The 22145-nt window shown below is 43.6% G+C and overlaps 1 protein-coding gene across 1 annotated transcript; it reads left to right on the top strand.

The window, feature by feature from the left end:
- Positions 1-242: 242 nt before the first annotated feature.
- Positions 243-6303, top strand: NR0B1 (nuclear receptor subfamily 0 group B member 1). The gene is made up of 2 exons (XM_039248781.1): positions 243-1413; positions 5024-6303. The coding sequence occupies exons 1-2, from the start codon at positions 243-245 to the stop codon at positions 5266-5268; spliced, it is 1416 nt and encodes a 471-aa protein (XP_039104712.1). The 3' UTR covers positions 5269-6303.
- Positions 6304-22145: the final 15842 nt, after the last annotated feature.

The following is a 22145-nucleotide window of genomic DNA, read 5'->3' on the forward strand; positions in this document are numbered from 1 at the left end:
GGAAAGAAGGATGCGTTCAGGAGCTACCCTGCCTCCGTTCCTCCTCCATTCCCAGCTTTTAAGAAGCATCTGCCCCTTCAGAACCGCTGAGGTCAAGGGCGAACACACCCGAGCACAGCGCCGCGCCTCCCTCCGCGCCCTTGCCCTGGCGGAGACGGCCGACGCGCGTGCGTGCGCGCTTGGTATAAATATATCCCAGGCGGCCGCCACCGGACAGAGCCAGGTTCCGGGCACCAAGGGCCATGGCGGGCGAGGACCACCAGTGGCAGGACAGCATCCTCTACAACATGCTCACGAGCGCGAAGCAGGCGCACGCGTCTGCGGAGGCGCCCGAGGCGCGGCCGGGGGGCGCGTGCTGGGGCTGCTCGTGCGGCTCCGAGCCCCCGGTGGGCAGAGAGGAGCTGCCGCGGGGGCGGAAAGGGGCGCTCATGTACCGCTGCTGCTTTTGCGGGGAAGACCACCCCCGGCAGGGCAGCATCCTCTACTGCATGCTCACGAGTGCAAAGGAGGCGCACGCGGCTGCGGCGGCACCGGAGGCGCGGCTGGGGGGCGCGTGCTGGGGCTGCTCGTGCGGCGCCGAGCCCCCGGTGGGCAGAGAGGAGCTGCCGCACGGGCGGGCCATGGCGCTCACGTACCGCTGCTGCTTTTGCGGCGAAGACCACCCGCGGCAGGGCAGCATCCTCTACAGCTTGCTCACCAGCGCAAAGCAGACGCACGTGGCGCCGGAAGCGCCCGAAGCGCGGCTTAGGAGCGCGTGGTGGGAACGCTCCTATAGCGCCCAGGGCCCGGGGGGCAGAGAGGCGCTGCCGGGGGGGCGGGCAGGGGCGCTCCTGTACCGCTGCAGCTTTTGCGGGGAAGACCACCCGCATCAGGGCGGCATCTTCCACCACTTGCCCATGAGCGCAAAGCTGGCGCACGCCGCTCGCCAGACGCAGCTCGCGGCCCCTTGGTGGTACCCCCCGTGTGGCGCCCAGCGGCGGGTGGCCCTCAAGAGTCCACAGGTGGTCTGCGAGGCAGCGTCGGCCGGCCTGTTGAAGACCATGCGCTTTGTCAAGTACTTACCCTGCTTCCAGGTGCTCCCTCTGGACCAGCAACTGGTACTGGTGCGCAACTCCTGGGCGCCGCTGCTCATGCTCGAGCTGGCGCAGGACCGCTTGAACTTCGAGACGGTGGAGATCACGGAGCCCAGCCTGCTGCAGAGAATCCTCACCACCAGGCGGCGGGAGACCGCGGGCGACGAACCGCCGCCTCTGTCTCCGCTGCCTCCACACTTGGTACCGCCGCTGGAGGCCGGCCACTTGCCCTCGGCCGCCGAAGTCCAAGTCATCAAATGCTTCCTTGCCAAGTGCTGGAGCCTGGAGATCAGTACCAAGGAGTACGCGTACCTCAAGGGGACCGTGCTCTTTAACCCGGGTAAGGGCGCCGCCTCGGGTGCAGTCTTTTCTCTGTTCGGGATAGCGCTGGGCAGTGAGTCGCCTCGGCGCAGGCTCTGAAGAGTTTTCGGTGGTCAGGGGAGTGTCGAGGCACCAGCGAAGAATCGCGAGTAACTCAGCAGAGTTGGGGAAGCCCCAGAAAGCACTCCTAGTGGGTGGGCTGCTTCCAGACACTCAGCAGAGAGCAGGGCGGTTTGATGAGGTTGATTACTTCTGTCTCTACAACTTTCTGTTACTAAGGAAAAGTTTGTGCCTTCAAGAGCCAGGGCTGCCCTTCTCTTCTAGTCTTAAATCCAGTAGTGTAGCTTTAAAAAAAAGTTTCTGTTCCCCGCAAATTCTGCAACATGTCTTCCTGAAACCCAGTTCTGAAAGTTACTAGAACCTTTTTGTTGGAGGGAATCTACTGAGGCCGGCAAGAAAGGCAACATTAATTAGTTAAGGAGTCCTAGACCATCCCCTTAGGACACTGGACTTGGTGTTTCACTGTTCTGGCTCTGAATGATCATTTTCATGGTCTTAAACAGCTGGGCTCCTCCAGGTGTCTTTATCAGGGTACCAAGGAGGGGGGGAAGCACTAGGGGGTGTAGGTCTCCTGGGCCCCCCAGGGTGTCTGCTGCAACACACTTTCCGGTTGTTAGGTGCTGGATTCTCTGCCCCACACGGTGCAACCAAATGAGTAGAGAATATCTCCCTGGACCACCCAGCACCTTTTCTTGAGTATGTCATACTACTAGAATCGTCTTTGACCAGAAAAAGGTCACAAGTGGGCACAAAGTTTCCAGGTAACTTGAGTTGGGATAGTTTTTATAATGCTCCCTCAGCATGTTTTCCTCTAACAACGGGAGTCTCTGGATATGTCCTTGCCTCCTAGCTAGTATTTTTTGAAAGGGAATAGAGCAGTATTTAATAGGATAATGTTTCATTCAGAACTCACAGTTCAGTATCTAGAGATCTCCACTCATTCCAGCCTTGATTATATGTCACCTTTTGCTTCCACCGTTGTTTTCCAAACTTGTCTGTGCATGACAAATGATGCGGGGTGTGGGGAGAGGCTTGTTCAAAGTCTTACCAGGCTCCTGCCCAGAGGTTCTAACTGGGTAGCTGTGGTCCAGGGTCTGTGAATCGGCATTTGTAATACGTGCCCGAGGTGCTTCTTAAGATCATTTGTGAAAAAGCGTTTTCTCACTCCTTCAGTCAGTTTTGTTAAACATCAACCACGTGCCTTGTTCTGCTGGAATAAAGAAAGGCAGGGGCTCAGCTTCCAGAAGTTGATATTCCACTAGTTTCCCTCCTTCCCTCCACCCTGTTTTCCATACTTTGGTCACACACACACACACACACACCATCTCTCTTATTCTCTTTGCTTTTCTTTCTTTTTTTTAAATTTTTAATGTTTTTATTTATTTCTAGGAGAGAGAGACAGTGTGAGCAGGGGAGGGTCAGAGAGAGAGGGAGTCACAGACTGAAACAGGCTCCAGGCTCTGAGCTGGCTGTCAGCACAGAGCCCGATGCGGGGCTCGAACCCACGAACCGCAAGATCATGACCTAAGCGAAAGTCGGACGCTTAACCGACTGAGCCACCCAGGCGCCCCTCTCTTTGCTTTTCTGAATCCTCCCTACACTGAATTTAATCAGCTGAGTGTGTTTCAAACAAATGCACCTGCTAAGCGTGTGGCCTTCCTTTGATGTTTATCCTTTTGTGTGCCCTGATCTTTATGTTTAAACATTTTTTTTTACTGTGGAATTCATCTGTCCACATTTTCTCTTTCCTGAATTGACTCCTGCATTTTGGAGTGGGAGTGGGGGTGGGGGGCAATGTTAAAAGGAGGGTGTGGTCTGAAAGCAGAGGAAAGTGTCAGGGAATTCACAAGATAACCTTTTAAGAAGCCATGAATCTGGACCTAGAGGACCTTCACATTGTTGGTGGTGGTTCAGGCAAGCCTCCTGTCGCCTACATCAGTGGAATTCAAACGATAATACGGGGTCTCAAGTCTGGATAATGAGTGTAGATAGTAGGGGATGTTAATGTGGGGCCAGTACAGATGGGGCTTTATTTCCTTCTCAATATATCAGATACATTTGCCTATAATAGGAATGGCTTGCCTATTACTATCACTAATTTTTCAAAGAATGCTGGCTGGTCCTGCTACCCTGTTGGTTGCCATGGTGATTTTGAAATACTTTACTGCTGAATTTTGTAGGAAAGGGAAAGAAAATGATTGTCATCATCACTGAGAACATTTAAACAGAATAATTGGTAATTATTTAAATACAGCTAAGGAACTTTAATATAACTGTCATGCAGCATCAAAGAACTTTTAAAGCAGCCTCTTCTTACCTCTTAAAGCAGTCAGGTAAAGACCTCTTACTTTACTAGACTTCTTGCTTTACTATTTTTTTTAAAAAATGCTTTTGTGGTAGTCATTAGAATCAATTTTTTTAAACCTTCCTCAATACAGAAATCACAGTACAATGAGCTAAATGGCCAATGTTATCTCTTAAATCACTGCAGGCCTGGAGACTAAAATCAGCCTGTGGGCAAACAATTAGGAGGCAACTCATGAGTCACTGTTTGTAGCTGTGAAGTTTTACCACGATCAGCTGGCTAATCACTGTATTGGTGGGAAATTCAAGGAAGGATGCTAAAATATTCATCCGGCAGGGGCGCCTAGGTGGCTTAGTCGGTTAAGCGTCCGACTTTCACTTAGGTCATGATCTCGCGGTTCGTGGGTTCCAGCCTCGTGTCGGGCTCTGTACTGACTGCCAGCTCAGAGCCTGGAGCCTATTTCAGAGTCTGTATCTCCCTCTCTCTCTGACCCTCCCCTGCTCACGCTGTCTCTCTCTCTCTCTCTCTCTCTCTCTCTCTCCTAGAAATAAATAAAAATATTTTTAAAAAAAAAAATAAAAAAATAAAATATTCATCTGGCAAAACCTGTAGTCCTTTTCCAATGGCCTTTTTCCCATAGGTAAAATGTAGAGTGCTCACTTCCAGAAATAATTTTAATGGTTTTTAAAAAATTTATTTCTGAGAGAGAGAGACAGAGACAGAGACAGCATGAGCAAGGGAGGGTCAGAGAGAGAGAGGGACATACAGAAACTAAACAGGCTCCAGGCTCTGAGCTGGCTGTCAGCACAGAGCCGGACGTGGGGCTCGAACCCACTAACTGTGAGATCATGACCTGAGCCGAAGTTGGACACTTAACTGACTGAGCCACCCAGGTGGCCCCGGAAATAATTTCAATGTCTTCCTATTTGCACAGTGAATTGGAGCCTTGATTCATTAAATAATATTCTACTGTCATTTTGATTAAATGTGTACCTGTTGGCTCCAGTCTAGCAGGTTTTAAATGTGAGGATACAGACATACTATACTGGCTATTAAATAACTATGTGGTAGTTCACTCTTGGAAGCACTGCTTCCAAAAACTTAGAACTGGTTTGGCATTTTATCCTTGTTCTAGAAAGCCCTTTGAAGTAGGAACTCTTGTTTAATGTGGGAGGGGGCAGAATGGGCGTATTTAAAAAGCGAGCAAAGGATGCTGAGTAAGCTTTTTCCAATAAAGAGACTGGTCTCCCTTTTTCTCCTCCAGGCCTGCCGGGCCTGCAGTGTGTGAAGTACATCCAGGGACTTCAGTGGGGAACTCAGCAGATACTCAGCGACCACATCAGGATGACGCACAGGGGGCACCACATCAGATTCGCCCAACTGAATAGCACCCTCTTCCTGCTGAGATACATCAATGCCAATGCCCTTGCGGAACTGTTCTTCAGGCCCGTCATCGGTTCTGTCAGCATGGATGATATGATGCTGGAAATGCTCTGTGGGAAGTTATGAAGGCATGCGGGCCACACAGGTGCAGCCGGCAGTGAAAGAAAGATAAGGAGCCGGAGGCAGAAGGGTGTAAAAAAATAATGTAAAATACACTTTCTTATTTTTCTATGCATATTTTTGTATTAAAGAAAAACTTGAGTTCTAGACCATTAGAAAATCCTCTGATCCATACTGTTTCATCGTGAAGAAAAACATTTACCAGCAGGTAACACCTCTCTGTCCATCTCTGAGGAAAGAGCAGGATATTACTTTCATAAGTTCTTTTCACACCTTTAGTGACTCTCCACTGAACCTGCTAAAATCAAATCTGTAATATTTTAGAGTTCTAAGAAATGTTAAGGTGTTTACCATTAGCTTGATGGCAAAAAAAAAAAATATCAGAACTTAAGCAAGGCTTCAAAAACTATCAAAAACCTAGCCAACAAAACCAAAACATTCCCTTTGTAGGTGGCGCTTTAACATTTAATGTTATGACATGCCATTAGCTGGATGACTGTCCTTGTACCAACTGGAGTTAAGTGGCAATCTGATAACAGAGACACCTGAAAGTGAAGTCAGAGCTTTTCAGAATTTGAGTTTAAGACTTAATGCAATAAATAAAGTTCAACAAGAAACATATCCTATAAGGGGGCATTATAGTTCTAGAAAGCTCAACACTGTTAGAAACCCCAAATGGTATCTCCTCTTTAAGACATATTATATATGTAACTGTCACCTTGAACAAGCATGGCATACAATTGTTAAAGGACTTGATTGCTGACTTTTGCTGCCCCTGTAAATGTAATCTGTAGAACTAGTCCTTCCTTATCCCTGGATAAAACTTAAGGTACTAAATGTTTATCCATTCATAGGTAATAAATCATCCATTAGTGATTAATACATCTAGCCCAGGGTACTAACCCATTGCAAGAAGCCTTAAACTTTTGTGTAGACCCCTTTAGCAGTCTGGTGAATGCCTGGACACCTCAGAATCAGGCTTTCAGAATAATGCAGCAAATAAAATACTTAGGATTGCAAAAGAAATGAGTTGTGTCAAAATATAATAGTAAAAATGTTAAATTTTAAAAATATTTTAAAATGTATACTGTATATGCTTCTTTATCAACACATTAAATAACAAACTTGTGGCAGGTCTAGTATCTACCTTCATTTCAAAGCACTGACCAATATAATTGAAATTTCAAAATAATCCATAACATCTACAATATGATAAGAAGATACATTTCCATTGGTGACTGATAGCACTGGGGAACCCCAAGATCACCAGCCCATTCAGATGTGCTAGAAGCTCTCATGGGACACTGCAGACCATTGTGCTCAGGGCCAAGGCTTAGCACAGTGATGTGGGAAGGGTATACAGCCTGAACTTAAGGGGAGGAGGCACAAGCAGAGCATGGAGGAATCCGTGTGTCCATACGCAGGCTTCCTTTTGCTCTTTGCTTCCCATGATGGGTCACACAGAGCACAATTTTCCCCAGTAGTGAAAATCCAACATATTTGCGATATTTCTGCCCAGGGAAGCTCTTTGAGACTTTGAAGTTTTTTTTTTTATTGGGGGCCACTCACATAGACATCTATTACCTAGCACATACCAAAATTCCAAACACGCAGAAAGAAAGGAAATGCTCAGTACAGACCCCACTGGTGGCACATTCTGGGTCCAGCAAGTCACTCTTAGAGGAGTGTTGGAAGGGCAGGCATACTCCCAGACTGAAGTTCCCATATGTCAGCCAAGGGTCAGCCTTGCAAGGAGGCTGAGGACAGTCTCACTCTTGCTATGTTAACTTGTCTGCATACCCCACTCCCTTGGCCGTGGGCCAAGGTATCTTTACAAACTTATCATTAGTAGGACTCCACACAACAGGGTGAGGCCAGCCTCCAGTTGTGATTGCACATATGCCCTCTGGAGGTCCTGGACTTTGCCAGTTTAATTCAAGACCATGAGCCACAAAGTTCTGTCTGAGAAACCCAGGCAGCTTTCTTCATAACTTCCTGTACGAACCCCTTAAAAAAAAAACAAACCTGCCCTGAGGAGTCGATTCTGGCCCAGCAAGGCCTGGCAAGTAAGCCGCCCCCAAGCCCACCAGGGCTGAGGCAGTATCACTATGGTCAGGGCACACATCCATCTGAGAAGTATAATCCCCAAGGGCACACGTGTCCCTGGAAACAAAGAGCTTACAAAGTAATGGCACCCCACGCAGGATGTGCACTGGTCATGCAGCGCACGCTACAGGGGGAGGGGTCCAAAGTGGCTACCCCCCACCCCCCCATGCTGCCTGTCACCGCAGGGTTCTCAGGTGCACCTTTCAGAGGAAGTGCCCCATGTGATCAGCTCGGAAGAGTTCCTTCAGCAACACTAGTCTGTCACTTGCTCAGTGTAGAGGGCACGTGGGGGTGCTCTGCGGGGACTGTGCAGGACCTCACAGCTCAGAGTCACACTCTCAACATGCAACCTGGACTTGCCAGTCCTCCCGAATGTGAAGCACTCATGCTGCGGACACAGGCGGCAGGGTTTTCCTCCAGGAAGAGGGGAGAGCTTCCAGGAGCAGTTCTGGAAAACAAAGATCATTTATACTCTGCCTCCACCGCTATGCTCCCTGCCATGTTCCAAGGTTCTGTGGTTGCTCGAACATCAATGTGCTCCATTCACTGATATTAACTTTACAGTCTCTCCTTATCATTTCTTTTTTAGCCCAGATTTTCGTCTGAAAGGGTTGTGTGCAAGAGGGACACGAGCATTTGCACAGGATAACGTTTTTATACAACTTAACCAGAAAGACACATCATATTCAAGAACTGGCCAGGGCAAAAAAATGGTCAGGGCGAAATCCTGATTTTTCAATATATTTTTTTAAATGGGTTCACATAACCTCTCCTGTCCCCAGACCTCTTATCCTGGTCATTTATCTGGTGAGCAGCCTAGACAAGATCGATCCCTCCTCTGGAGACAGTGGCACTGAATGATCCAACTGCCTAAGGTGTGCGCAGCAGGAGAGGTGAGCGGGTAGAGTCAGGCTGTCAAATCATTTTTGCAAATTGCAACTAATCTGGAAACCAGAACATAGTCAACAGCAGTGACACATCCGGCCCCCAAGGGGTTCCAGAGTTCGATCTGTCAGAGGTGGGTGGAGGGTTACACACCACCCCCACCGCCAGCTGGCAGCTTTCAAGCGGAATCACAGGTTAGGAACACAATCTCCTCAGTAGAAACACAGAGCTCTTCTGCAGCTTCATTATATTTGGTCTCACTGGAGATCACGGCCTTTCCTTAGGCATCCCCAAGTGATCCAGCTGGTCTCGCCACCATCCATCACATTTTCATAACTACGACCTCATAGAGGGATGTCCTAAATTTCTAGCAGTCCCAGAGTCTGACTTCTGAGCCTGTATTTGCTTTCAGATGAGCACAGCTCAGTGCTGGCACGAAATAGCCCAGGGCAGGCAGTATCAGGTTTCAACTTGGGAGTCAGGTCCAGAAAAATAGGATTTGGAAAGTCAGTAAATCAAACATGCCAGCAACTTTTCCTCAGCAGCGGCAAAGCTGAGACACTGTAGGGCCAGGCACTTGTGTTCCAAGTCCAAGTGACAGGCAAGGCTTTCCCATGCACTTTTTACCTTCTCAGTCTTAGGATCCAAATTGCCCCATGCAAAACTATGCACACCAGGAGCCAGAAAATCATCAGCTCCCAAGGGTCAGAAATCAGACTTTACAAGAACTCATTAGCAAAATAAAAAAATGCTTTATAAAATTCCCAAAGTGTATCTTCATCTGGACATTGGCTTCTTTTTTCCAGAGACTCCAATAGCCAACACCATAGCAAAAATTCATCAGTTACATAGACTTGTTTCCAATATTACGAGTTTAAATTTCAATCCGCCCACCTGTGTAAGCAAGGGAGCTGTGTCCCATTTTCACTTTTTTTTTTTTTTGCAGCTTTCCACGGTTGAGATGACCTCTCTAGCATTTATGAAATTGAAAGCATAACATGCTACATTGTTTTTTAAATCATCTATTCAGATGCAATAGCCACAAAATGCAAAGCTGTGATTTAAAATTCCTTTAAAGAAATTACAAGTTTACACAAACCCCTGACATTAAATTCACCATTTACAGGGTTCACATAGCTGCTGCCAGAAGAATCCAGCAGGGCTACAGGCTGGGCCGGCTGCAGTAGCAGCTAGGCTGAAAAGAAAAGTGGCTGGGGTGTTGTTTTTTTTTTCCTTTCTTTTTTCCTCTGCTTTATCTAAAGCCTTGCTCTGGTCTTTTTTCCTCCCACTTAGACGACAGACCAGGCACAAACTAATTTTTATGTTTGGGCCCTTTCTCCCCCTGCCCAAAGGAAGGAGAGAGACAAACAAATCATCAGCTGGGCTATGGCTGTTTTTCCCTTACCATAGTCTGCATGGCCCAAAAGAGATCCAGTGAGGAAGCCAACTCTCTTAGGAATGGATTCTTTTGACACTGCATAGGTTAACTTTGACCTCCGATCGCAAACATGCTGCATATCATGGGAACTCCACAGCCACCCATCTGTGAGAGTTTCATCGTGACCTGCCCCCTCCTCTCTTTCCCCACAACCAGGTTGTGGCTGTATTTCAGTGAGTTCCCTAAGTTAGCAAACTCTACCATTGTGTTGGAGGTCCCCATGACCATCCCGCATTCCAGTATTTCGCTAGACGGTCTCACAGCACTTGCACATAGCTGTGATCACAGCTAAGATGATTTATAGTGATGCAGAGAAGATAGCCAGCCAGAACAGAAAGGAAAAAGACTCAGGTGGAATCTGAAGGAATCCTACTGCCACCTTCATTCCTCCCCTGAGGAGTCATCCAGGGTGCACTCTTCTCCCTTACCCCCCGCCCCCCACCCCTGCAAACAAAAATTAGCAACATGTGTGCACTGTTTCTTCCCAAGGGGGCCCATCAGAGACTCAGTGTCCCAGGTTTATACTAGGGGTTACTCAAATGAGCACCATCTACCTCACGCACGTAAGAACTCCAGACTCTCAGCAGGAAAGCTGGTGCTCAGCATAAGCCACGCTGTCCGCCCGAACAATCCAGACCCAGCGAGCCACCCTGATCACTTAGCGAAGGGTGGTAGCACTCCTGAAATCATAGTTCCGAGATTTAGCCATGAGCCAGCCTTGCCAGCAGGCCTTTCTAAGGATGATGCTCTTGGGCTTTCTGTGGTAATTCTTTTCTCCACAGGCACTGCTAACACTTCTGGGTTATGTTACATGCATTCCTAATTAAAGAATAGGCTACATTTCAGTGAGAGGTTAACAAAAATAAATAACTATTTTTTCCCCTTCAAGTTCACGGAAACCACAATTTCCATCCATCGGCTCCTTCAGAGAGGGAAAGTCCACAGATTACTGATTCAGAACCAGTGAAGTTTGATGGCACGTTTTTTCCGAGTCTGAGACTTTTCCAAGTTTCCTGCCTGCAGCGGGACAGCAGGGGCCTTCTAATACCCACCCTCGCTTTGTAACTCTGTCCTTCCATATTTGCACAGGATCACAGGGTTGGAAGCAATCAAGGAGGAAGAGGAAAATCATACAGAAGAGTTCTCACCTGGTTGATTCAAATCTTACAGTTTTCTCTGGCCACAGCGGGTGTTTCACATTAACTCTCCTTGTGGGTGTTTACAGAGATTATTTGGAGAACTTTCTGTGTTTCCCTCAACTCTGATCTCTTTGGATCTCTTTCCTGCAGCTATTTCTGTGTTCCTGCCAGTTTTGCTTCTTCTTCAGTCCCTAGATAGCTCGCTCTCTGTCCAGCTCCTTCTGCTAAGTCTTTCCATGCCACCGAGCAGCTCTTTGGGACAGGATGTAAGATCAACCTGTGGCAGCATGCCTGTGCTCTCCCTCCCTCTGGAAGGGAAACACTTTTTTTTTTTTTTCCTTTGGCAAGCTTCGAGAGTGTGGTTGCCCAACTCAGCCACCTGCTTCTGTACTCTGCTCTTCTGTGTTCTCCGTAGCCTGTCTGTCGCTCTTAGATTTCCTGGCGAGAGTCCCACGCTAATCCATGGTGTTCCCCAAACTGCAACGAATACTGATTAGCTCTACAAGTTGTGTCCTTAAAGTCTTTTGGTTGACTTGAGTTGGAAGAGGAAGTACATCTGCCACTCCACCTTTGAGATACCCTCGGCTCACAAATGGCTCCCACAAACATTCCTTTCACCTTTCCAATTTCCATACTCTGATGTGGGCAGGGGATTAAGGATCATGTAAACTCTACGCTTCCTGCATTGTGATTGTAAAGCTCATTTAGCTTTTTGTTCTCTTTGGGCCTCAGCAGAAACTTGTAGGAGAGTCCTCTTTTTAACATCCGGGTACTAACGTGCATTCATTAATGTTCTTTTCCTAAGCAGATGAACATACGGTCAGCATGTGAGTCCTGTGAAGGTCTTTTGTTGGCATACAGGATGATTCCAATCTTTGTCTTGGTGGCACCTTCTTCTCTTTCATTCTCCTGTTTTTCAATTCTTTTTCTTATAAAATTATAAGGTAAGAGTGCAAGAAACGATTTGAATGTTTCACAAACATTGCCATGCGTACACTAAGACGGCAAAACTGTAGAACTCCAAGTGTTGTTGGCTGGCAGGCAGCATGTCCTGAGAAAGCTCCACATGTTCTCTCATCAGGTGACAGATCAAAGTCCACCTTCAGCACAGGAAAAGCAGTTCTGGAGTTCCAGTGTATACTTCCCAGAGGTGCTGATATTATCTGTAAAGATTAGTTTGTTTTGCAATATTCTTTCCAATTGTTAATATATCAGAGAGGTTCACACCTTAGAATTACTAAATTACATGTGGTTCCTTTTGAATAATACTGATCACTAAGAGGAGGTGCACTGAATAAATGAGAGTTTGTCCCTACTGATGGAGAAGAGGATTTTTGGATTAATCTTCTTAGGGAATTTCCATCTGGATACAAATAAGAGGTTGGTGGAATGTTGTGGGGGGGGGCAGGTGAGAGGGCCTGACAATAGGCAGAAGAAGGTCTTTGGATAAAAGCCACCATGATCTAACTACCTACTTAGAAATTCTGTCTGGGTGACTGCAGTGACCTCACTCTTGCTGCCCTCTTTTTCCATCATTGGTTAATGGCGCCCCCTGTGGCACTATAGTTACCATGTCATTTCAACTCCTTTTTCTATTGCAGTTAGGTAATATATGATGAAACTTAGCCACTCAAGTGCAGGTGAGTGACAGACTACTCTGAAGAGAAAAAAAAAACCACCATATATATTTTCTAAAGAAAACAGAATGTAAAGATAAGTATAGCAGAAGTAGGAAGGTAATAAATAGCAGAGGATGGGGATAAAATAAGCAGGAAAAGGGGAAAAATTAATTTGTAATATAAAATGCACATTAGATTGACCTAAAAGAGCCTATGTTGTTACATTGTTTGTTTTACCTCTACTAAAGAGATACAAATAACCATAGATTTCAAATAAAACAGCTAAAATTGATTGCACCAAACTATGTTTTGAGTGCTTTTCATGGAGTGTACATTTCAATCTCTACAATAGCTCTACAGGTTAAATACTATGCCAGATAAGTAAGTCAAGACTCAGCAACTGGGTATCTTTCTCAGGATCCCCTCACTAGCATAAGGCATGGCTAGAATTTGGAAACAGTTCTGGCTGATGAGTGCCTCCCCTCACTATACCATATTGCCTCCAGTTTAGCTGCAAAGGTGAAACACAAGTAAGTATATCTGTGAGACTTTGTAGAATGCGTCGAACACACCTCATGTTAAAACCCAGGTAGCTAAGACTACGTTTGGGTTCGACTGTGGGTAAGTCTGGAGGTTCCTCCGTTGCTGTTGTATAGTTATGCTGGATACATTTTCCAAAACAGAAATTGGGACCCAAGGTGTGACAAAAGGGGTTTCAGGTTTGTACCCATGTTTACCTGAAAAATCTTATGAACATATGAAATGTCCAATAGGTTTCATTATATGTTGAACAACAATTCCCTTCGTTGAAAAGAAAAATAAAGTCACATGAAATATGGTCCATGTGGAAAGTACCAAACATATGGTTCTGTAAAACACACTTCTCTCCTCTGGGAGAGAAAAATCCAAAAAGCCAAATATTTTTGGTGCTCTCAGATCCAGGCTTTACCCTTACTCATTTAGTCACAATCCTTGTTTACCTAGGGACTTTGAAGCCATTTCATGCTTCAATGCAGAAAGGTAATTAATGTTGGGATTTTGACATTTAAAAACAGACATAGAGGATTTAATAACATTGTTGTAATTACAATGCTTTAAGTGGCTATTTCTTTTCTTACCTCCGCAAAGTAATTGTTATAGACTCTGATGCTACTATTATCACTGCTCCTTAAATTATAAACAAGGGAATTGCCAATGTGGAAAATGTATCCTAATTTAAATTAGGCATAACATGTAGAATAGCAAAATACAAGGAACCTTGCTTTCTTCGTTTTCTTTCCTTCCAATACAAAATAAAAATGATTACTTTTAATTAGCCCCAAACCCACTCATACATATATCTGGTTAAATACTGTGAACTGTTTGCTTGGCAGTCTTAGAGCAGACAACATTTAAACAGTGGATGAATGATAAATCTTGTCTAACCAACTGGATGGTTGCATCTGTTTCTGCATGACTAACTTGAGAATGGCATTTCTCACTGGCCATACCAAAAAAAAAAAAAAAAAAGTGAAACTAAATCCTCTGGTTTATAGACAGTTTCATTATTTAATTTTATAATTGCTAACACAGTATGCAGACTACAGATGCTCACATGTGAATTGGATCACTTTTAAGACACAAGGCATAATCACTGCAGTGCACCTCTCTCGATAGATAGATAGATAAATAGATAGATAGATAGATAGATAGATAGATAGATAGATAGATAGAGATATCTTATCCTAGTTTTACTCATTTGGGTTATCTGCTGAACTTCTAGGGATCATGTGAGTTTATTGCTCTTGACTGAGATAATGAAAGAAACATAAATGTTACATTGGCAATTATATTAAAAAATGAAACCTTGGACACCTAAGCTAGATAAATATGTGTAAGTGCTCCAATTATTCATTTCTTGACTCTTAGCCCTAAATCCTCCAGCTTATACCTTGCTTTGTGATATCAAAGGCACACCCTATAAACACTCCTCTTTGCCAGTGGTGCAATGTCTGTTAGTTTCAACAATAGAAAAAAATTAAGGGACACTGCCAGGCAATAGCACAGAAGACCCCTTCCTTCCAGATTCTGGTCCCCCTTTCTTATTACTCAGCACAGGAGTCCAGCAGTCCTCATGGATCAGTGCCAGCCAGCTACACCCTGAGGGCACACCCTCCCCACTCAGTGCCACTAGCTGTACTCTGTGTCCTCTGGCAAGTTGCTGTGATCCTGGAGGATGGCTGTCCCATGCTCTTTGAAGAGGTCTGAGGCTCAGTCTTGGGGGGACCCTCTGCTAAGTTATTGCACTTTCTTTGTCAACTCTCCTCAGCCTAGATATTGTGGTTGTATTAGACTTGTTATCCCTAGACCCCTCAGAGTCTTCTTTACCCCATTTACTGTTTAACTCCCTTTTATTCATTATGAATTATTTATGTTAATCTTCTCTATTCAAATTATAGTGCTGTTTCTGTTTCCCCAACAGACACAGACTGATATAGTGAGCAACTGAGGTCTAGAGAATTTTATTCTAGATAAAATACACCAAAAATTCTTACAGACAAGGTTAACAAAGTGTTCCAGGAAATAGAAACTGGGGGTGCCTGTGTGGCTCAGTCGGTTAAGCATCTGACTTCAGCTCAGGTCATGATCTCACGGTTCATGGGTTCGAGCCCCGCGTCGGGCTCTGTGCTGACAGCTATCTCAGAGCCTGGAGCCTGCTTCGGATTCTGTATCTCCCTCTCTCTCTCTGACCCTCCCCTGCTCATGCTGTCTCTCTCTCTCTCCCAGAAATAAATAAGACATTTAAAAAAAGAAATAGAAATTGAAGCATGATCTCTGGTATGCCAAGTTGCAGTTCTATATACATAGATAAATGTCTACTTCTTTGAATGTTGTTTAATAAAAGTACACTTTAACGAATGCTAATGGCAATAGCTATCTTTCTCATCAAGAGGAAGCTGAGAACCAGGGACATGAATTTTCAGCCTATGATATCTGAAGTTCTGCCTAGTAAGAATTTGAAGAAAAATCAATCTCCAGGGATGCAAGTAAGATTTAGAGAAAACCATGTAGTTGGGGTCTTTCACTCAGTTATCTTCTAATCCACGTGCCAACAAAATGTCAGGAAATGACACTGAGATGCAATGGGTATCCTTTGTTCTTGGACCATTTTTTTCTCTTTGTATATAGGTGAGGATTTGCAGATCAATAATCATTTTGATTTCAGCGTGCAATTACATTCTCTGCTTGAGTTCCACTGAGTTATGCACAAGGCTTTGGGCTCTGATGCCACTGTGTATTTGTCTTTCTGCTCTGGTTTCAGTGCATGCTGATGGCGAGTGAAATTATGAAACCCTTAGTCTTTAATTCCATCAAGATGTGAATGTCAAAGGAAGGTAAAGTTACAAATTTGGTGGTACTAGGAAACTTGAGCCTGGCTCTACAAGGGAGTACTCCTATCCTCTTTGTTTTGGGAGGGCATCTAGGTAGAAGTTGAATGTGTAACATAGCTCTGTAAACGCATCTGCCGACAGTTAACATGAATACTTGACTACACAATGTCCATTAATAAGACCCAAGATATAAAAACAATTTAACAAAAAGTAAAACTGCTCTCCGTGTTGAGAGAGCCATTTATACCATGTATCCCTCAAAATTGTAGGGGTTGTGGATGCCCAGGCAAAGGTTTTCAGTCAGCAAGCAATTAGAGCAATAACTTTAGAGTTCAATTCAGTCCAAGTAATACACACACTGAATCTCTATAACGTGCAACCTACTATACCCTCAAGAGGCTTAACAGAGAAGAAGCAGAGAGCTGACCTTGAACTATTCTGCTACTAATGCTTCACCCCGAAGCAGGAACCCCCCAGCTCCTGCATCTTGACTGTAGTTGGGACAGAAATAAGCCCGTTCCTTTACACCATCATTATTCTTCCCTCTGCAGTGCACCTCCAGTTTGTATCAGTGATTTTACTCTAGCTAAGGGCAAACGAAAGCAGGAAGTGGAATAATTCTGAAATTGTGTAAATACAGGTTTGACTCTTTGTTTCAAAATAATTAGATAATTGTCTCACACCCATTTTTGTTGCTCTAGTAGGTGCCTTTCATGAGCAGTAAGCTGGCAAATCTGTGAAAGACACACTCTTCAGTGCCAAGCCATTTAGAATACTTCTGACCATGCTGTGTTGATGGCATTTATACCATCATCAGCTCCTTCTTCATAGAGGACACCTATTTATTTAATAAACACTTAGAACATATGCCAAACACCTCAATAAAACCAAAGCTAGATCATTTGCCCAAATCTGAGGAGGCAAAATCCTATGAGAGGCCTTTCACTAGTTCATATCACTCTCCCTCAAAATACGGATTTTGCAAAAGGTTAAGCAAAGGTTGTCTCTCCTGTAGCTGCCCTGCACTGCTCCCACATTATCCCAACAAATTAAAATATAAATTAGAGGCCTTTAGGTTTTTAGGGACTTTAGGAATGGCAGGGTTTTAAGATCTCCTCTCCTGGAAATGTATGAGTCACTAATTCAGATCATAAAAAAAAGTCTGCCTTAACTTTGGCTATCTGAACCCAATTATAAAAAAGAAGTCGAGGGGCGCCTGGGTGGCTTAGTCGGTTAAGCGTCCGACTTTCGCTTAGGTCATGATCTCACGGATCGTGGGTTCGAGCCTCGCGTCGGGCTCTGTGCTGACTGCCAGCTCAGAGCCTGGAGCCTGTTTCAGTCTGTGACTCCCTCTCTCTCTGACCCTCCCCTGCTCACGCTGTCTGTCTGTCTCTCTCCTAGAAATAAATAAAACATTTAAAAAAAAAAAAAAAAGAAGTCGAGTCTCATACTCCATCTGCTGAGCTAGCCAGACAGCTGGCCATCAATAGATGAATAGATAAAGAAGAGGTAGTATATACATACAATGAATCCTATTTGGCCCTTAAAAACGGACCATTTATTATAACATGGATAAACGTGGAGTACATTATGCTAAGTGAAATAAGCCAGTCAGAGAAGGACAATCACTGCATGATACTACTTACACGTACCTATAATAGTCAAACTGCTAGGAGCGGAGAGTACCATGGGGGTTACCAGCAACTGGGGAGAGGAGGGAAGAAGGAGTTGCTGTTTAGTTGGTGTGAAGATTCAGTTATGCAAGATGAATTAGTTCTAGAGGGCCTGCTGTACAGCACAGTACCTATGACCAATAACACTGTATTGGGCACTTAAAACTGTGTCAAGAGGATAGATCTCAAGTAATGTGTTCTTACCACACACACACACAGGAAAAAAAAACAGACCAAAAAACCCACAAAGGGACACAGAGAAGCTTTTGGAGGTGATGGATATGTCTCTTACCTTGATTTTGGGTAATGATTTCACAGGTGTATGCAAATGTCTGGACTCATCAAACCGTGTACATTAAAAACGTATAAATTAAGAATTTATGTATAAATTGAATCAATAATACATAAATTAAAATTAAAAATGGGGGCACCTGGTGGCTCAGTCAGTTAGGCATGCGACTCCTGGTTGTGGCTCAGGTCGTGATCTCCAGGTTCATGAGTTCAAGCCCTGTGTCAGGCGCAGAGCCTGATTTGGTTTCTCTCTCTCTCTCTCTCTCTCTCTCTTTCTCTCCCTCCCTCTCTCTGCCCCTCTGGTGCATAGGTTCTCTCTCTCTCTCAAAATAAATAAATAAAACTTAAAAAACAAAACAAAAACATACAGTTTTTTTTGTCTAAAAAAACCCACCAAATGAAGTCAAAACACAAATCAGCCAATGTCTGCAACCACTTGCCATTTGTGGCAGCTGAATTCACTTTTTCAAAATATTTTTTAATGTTTATTTACTTTTGAGGGAGAGACAGATACTCAGCAGGGGAGGGGCAGAGAAAGGGAAACAACGAATATAAGACAGCATGCTGTGACAGCATCAAACTTGACATGGGGCTCAAACTCACAAGCTGTGAGATCATGACCTGAGTCGAAGAGGACACTTCTAAGTTGGACCTGAGCCACCCAGGTGCCTTGAGCGTACTTGAATATTTTAAAAGGTCTAACACTTTTCTAAAGAACCATCATACTTGAGACTTTACTCATGTTGCCTCCATCTTCCTTAAGTTCCATCTGGGAGTTTTAAAATTCTGTCTACTTTTCAAGGCCATTTCAAATAATCCTTTCTCCAGGAAACTATTTTATATGTCAAATCAATATAATCTCTTCTTCTCCTCCGGAAGACTTCCTTAACTTTTGTTTTTTTTTTTTTAAATTTTACAATGTCAAAGAATACCATAAGAGTGAAAAACCACCCTCCCCTATGATGTATCATTGTCATCAATGTATCAACAAGATATCATATTGTTTTATTTTCATTAATGTGAAGGGGGCAGGAGATTACATGAATTACACCTCCTAAAACACAAATATATTTTTTCTGTTAAATTACTCCAATAATGAGGCCAAAACTAACTTCACCATTGGAAAATTATAAAAGGAAAGTGAAAAACCTCAAAGATTTCCATGCAGAGTTATGTAACTTGTGGAGGTACAGTAGCTACTTAGAGGTAGTGTTAGGTTTCAGTCCAGGTCATCCTTACCATTTCCTTATTGAGGAGAGTGAGGAGAGTGATACTCTTATCCATTGTGTCTCCTTATATACACAGGTCCCTAGGACTTTTCCTTGGTATGAAAACTGGGTATGGTATAGGAAGACCCAAGTGACTTCCTGGCCTACCTGGTTATGTGAATACATGGGTCACATGATGAGGAATCTAGGTCTACAGAAGGGGTCCAGATTAGAAGCAACCAATACCAACGAAGCATCCTATCCATAAAAGGGAAGGGCTACCTCAAGAAACAAGCCAAAGTACAGACAGTGGAGAGTCCCAAATACCACTACGAGTAGGAAAAGAAAATAACAAAGGTCTCAACAAGAGAGACCAAGAGATACCATTCAAAGAACACTTTCTGAATGGACAGTACCTGGACAGTCAAAGAGCCTTCTTTGGTACAACAGCACTCACAGGTGCAGAGTGCATAACAGGCTTTTAAAACTGACAAGAGATAGAAAGCTAACCAAAATGATAAACAAAAGAGCTCTCCTCCAAAGAAATTCCAGGAAGAATTGACAGCTAAAGAACTGCTCAGAACAGATATAAGCAAAATAACCGAACAAGAATTTAGAACAATAACCATAAAATTAATCTCTGGGCTTGAAGAAAGCATGGAGAACATCAGAGAAACTATAGCTACAAACACTATGGAGCTTAAAAATAGTTATGGTGAATTAAAAAATGCGATAAATGAGATACATAATAAAATGGAGGCATCCAGTGCATGGACTGAAGAGGCAGAAAGGAGAATAAGTGATTTAGAACACACCATTAAGAAAAAGAAGAAACTGAGAAAAAGAGAGATAAACTGATCCAGGAACATGAAAGAAGAGTTCGAGAGCTCAGTGATACAATCAAACGGAACATATCCATATGATAGGATCCCAGAAGAGGAAGAGAGAGGGAAAGGTGCTGAAGGAGTCCTGGAACAAATTATAGCAGAGAACTTCCCCAACCTGGGGAGGGAAGTAGACATTGAAATTCAAGAGGCACAGAGAACTCCCATCAGACATGACTTGAATCAATCTTCTGCATGACATATCATAGTGAAACTGGCAAAATGAAAGGACAAATAGAGAATTTTGAAAGCAGCTAGGGAGAAAAGGGCCCTCATATACAAAGGGAAACCTATCAGAGTGGTGACAGACCTATCTAATGAAACTTGGCAGGCCAGAAAGGAATGGCAGGAAATCTTCAATGTGATGAACAGAAAAAATATGCGGCCAAGAATCCTCTATCCAGCAAGCCTGTCATTCAGAATAGAAGGAGAGATAAAAGTCTTTCCAAATAAACAAACATTGAAAGAATTTGTCACCACTAAACCAGCCCTACAAGAAATCCTGAGGGGGACTCTCTGAGGGAAATGTTGCAAGGAAAGCAAGATGCTAAAGACACCACCACAAGCATGAATCCCACAAAGGACACAATGACTCTAAACCCATATATTTCAATAATAACACTGAATGTAAATGGACTAAATGCCCCAATCAAAAGACATAGGATAGCAGAATGGATTAATAAAAAAATATCCATCTATTTGCTGTCTACAAGAAACTCATTTTAGACTAGAGGACACCTTCAGATTAAAGTAAGGGGATGGAGAAATATCTCTCATGCTATGAGAAGTCAAAAAATAAGTAGCTATACTTATATCAGCCAAATTGGACTTTAAAGTAAAGACAGTAACAAGAGATGAAGAAGGGAATTACATAATAAGTACAGGGTCTATCCATCAGGAAGAGCTAACAATTATAAATGTCTACGCACCAAATATGGGAATGCCTAAATACATAAAACAATTAATCAATCACAAACAGAAACACTCTTATTGATAAGAATGTGCTAATAGCAGAGGACTTCAATACTCCACTTACGCAATGGACAGATAAACTAGACAGAAAATCAAAAAAGACACAATGGACTTAAATGACCCACTGGACCAGATGGATTTGACAGATATATTTAGAACTCTTCATCCTGAGGCTATGCAATTCACTTTCTTCTCAAGTAGGCATGGCACATCCTCCAAGATAGATCACATATGGGACATAACGCAGCCCTCGATAAATATAAAATAATTGAGATCATACCATGCACACTGTCAGATCACAATGCTATGAAACTCAAAATCAACCACAGGAAGAAGTCTGGAAAACCCTCAAAAACATGGAGGTTAAAGAACATCGTAATAAAGAACAAATGGGCCAATCAGTCAATGAGAGAAGAAATTAAAAAAAAAATATGGAAATAAATGAAAATGAACACACAACAATCCAAACTCTATGGGATGCAGTAAAAGCAGTCCTAAGAGGAAAGCACACTGCACTCCAGGCCTATTTCCAGAAATTAGAAAAAGCACAAGTGCAAAATCTAACAGTGCACCTAAAGGAACTAGAGGGAGAGCAACAAGAGCAACCCAAACCCAGTAGAAGAAGAGAAATAGTAAAAATCAGAGCAGAAATAAACAACATAGAAACCAAAGAAACAGCTGAACAGATCAATGTAACCAAGAGTTGGTTTCTTGAAAAAATAAACCAAATTGACAATCCTCTAGACAGGCTTCTCAAAAAGGAGAGAGAGAGCACTCAAAGACACAAACTCATGAATGAAAAAAGACTGATTACAACCAACCCCTCAGAAATACAAGCAATTATCAGGGAATACTATGAAAAACTATATGTCATCAAACTGGACAACTTGGAAGAAATGGACAATTTCCTAAATACACACTCACTACCAATATTCACATGTGAAGAAATAGACAACCTAAACAGACTCATAACAAGTGAAGAAATCAAATCAGCTATCAAAAATCTCCCAACAAATAAGAGCCCTGGACCTGATGGCTTCCCTGGAGAATTCTACCAGACATTTTATTTTTTATTTTTTTATTTTTTTTAACTTCACTTGCTTATATTTTATTTTATTTTATTTTTTTACAAATAGTTTATTGTCAAATTAGTTTCCACATAACATCCAGTGCTCATCCCCACAAGTGCTCTCCTCCATGCCACTCCCCCCTCCCCCCACATCCATCAGTCCTCAGTTTTTGTCAGCATTCAAGAGTCTCTCATGGTTTGCCTCTCTCCCTTTCCCCCACCATTTCT

The sequence above is a fragment of the Hyaena hyaena genome, unplaced genomic scaffold (assembly GCF_003009895.1).
Source record: "Hyaena hyaena isolate Hyena2069 unplaced genomic scaffold, ASM300989v1 scaffold_318, whole genome shotgun sequence".
NCBI classification, from domain to species: domain Eukaryota; kingdom Metazoa; phylum Chordata; class Mammalia; order Carnivora; family Hyaenidae; genus Hyaena; species Hyaena hyaena.

Excerpts from the sequence above, each read along its gene's own strand:
- NR0B1 (XM_039248781.1), top strand. The coding sequence starts at position 243 with ATGGCGGGCGAGGACCACCAGTGGCAGGACAGCATCCTCTACAACATG. Across the intron at positions 1,414-5,023 it reads GACCGTGCTCTTTAACCCGG|GCCTGCCGGGCCTGCAGTGT; the intron begins GTAAGGGCGCCG and ends TTTCTCCTCCAG.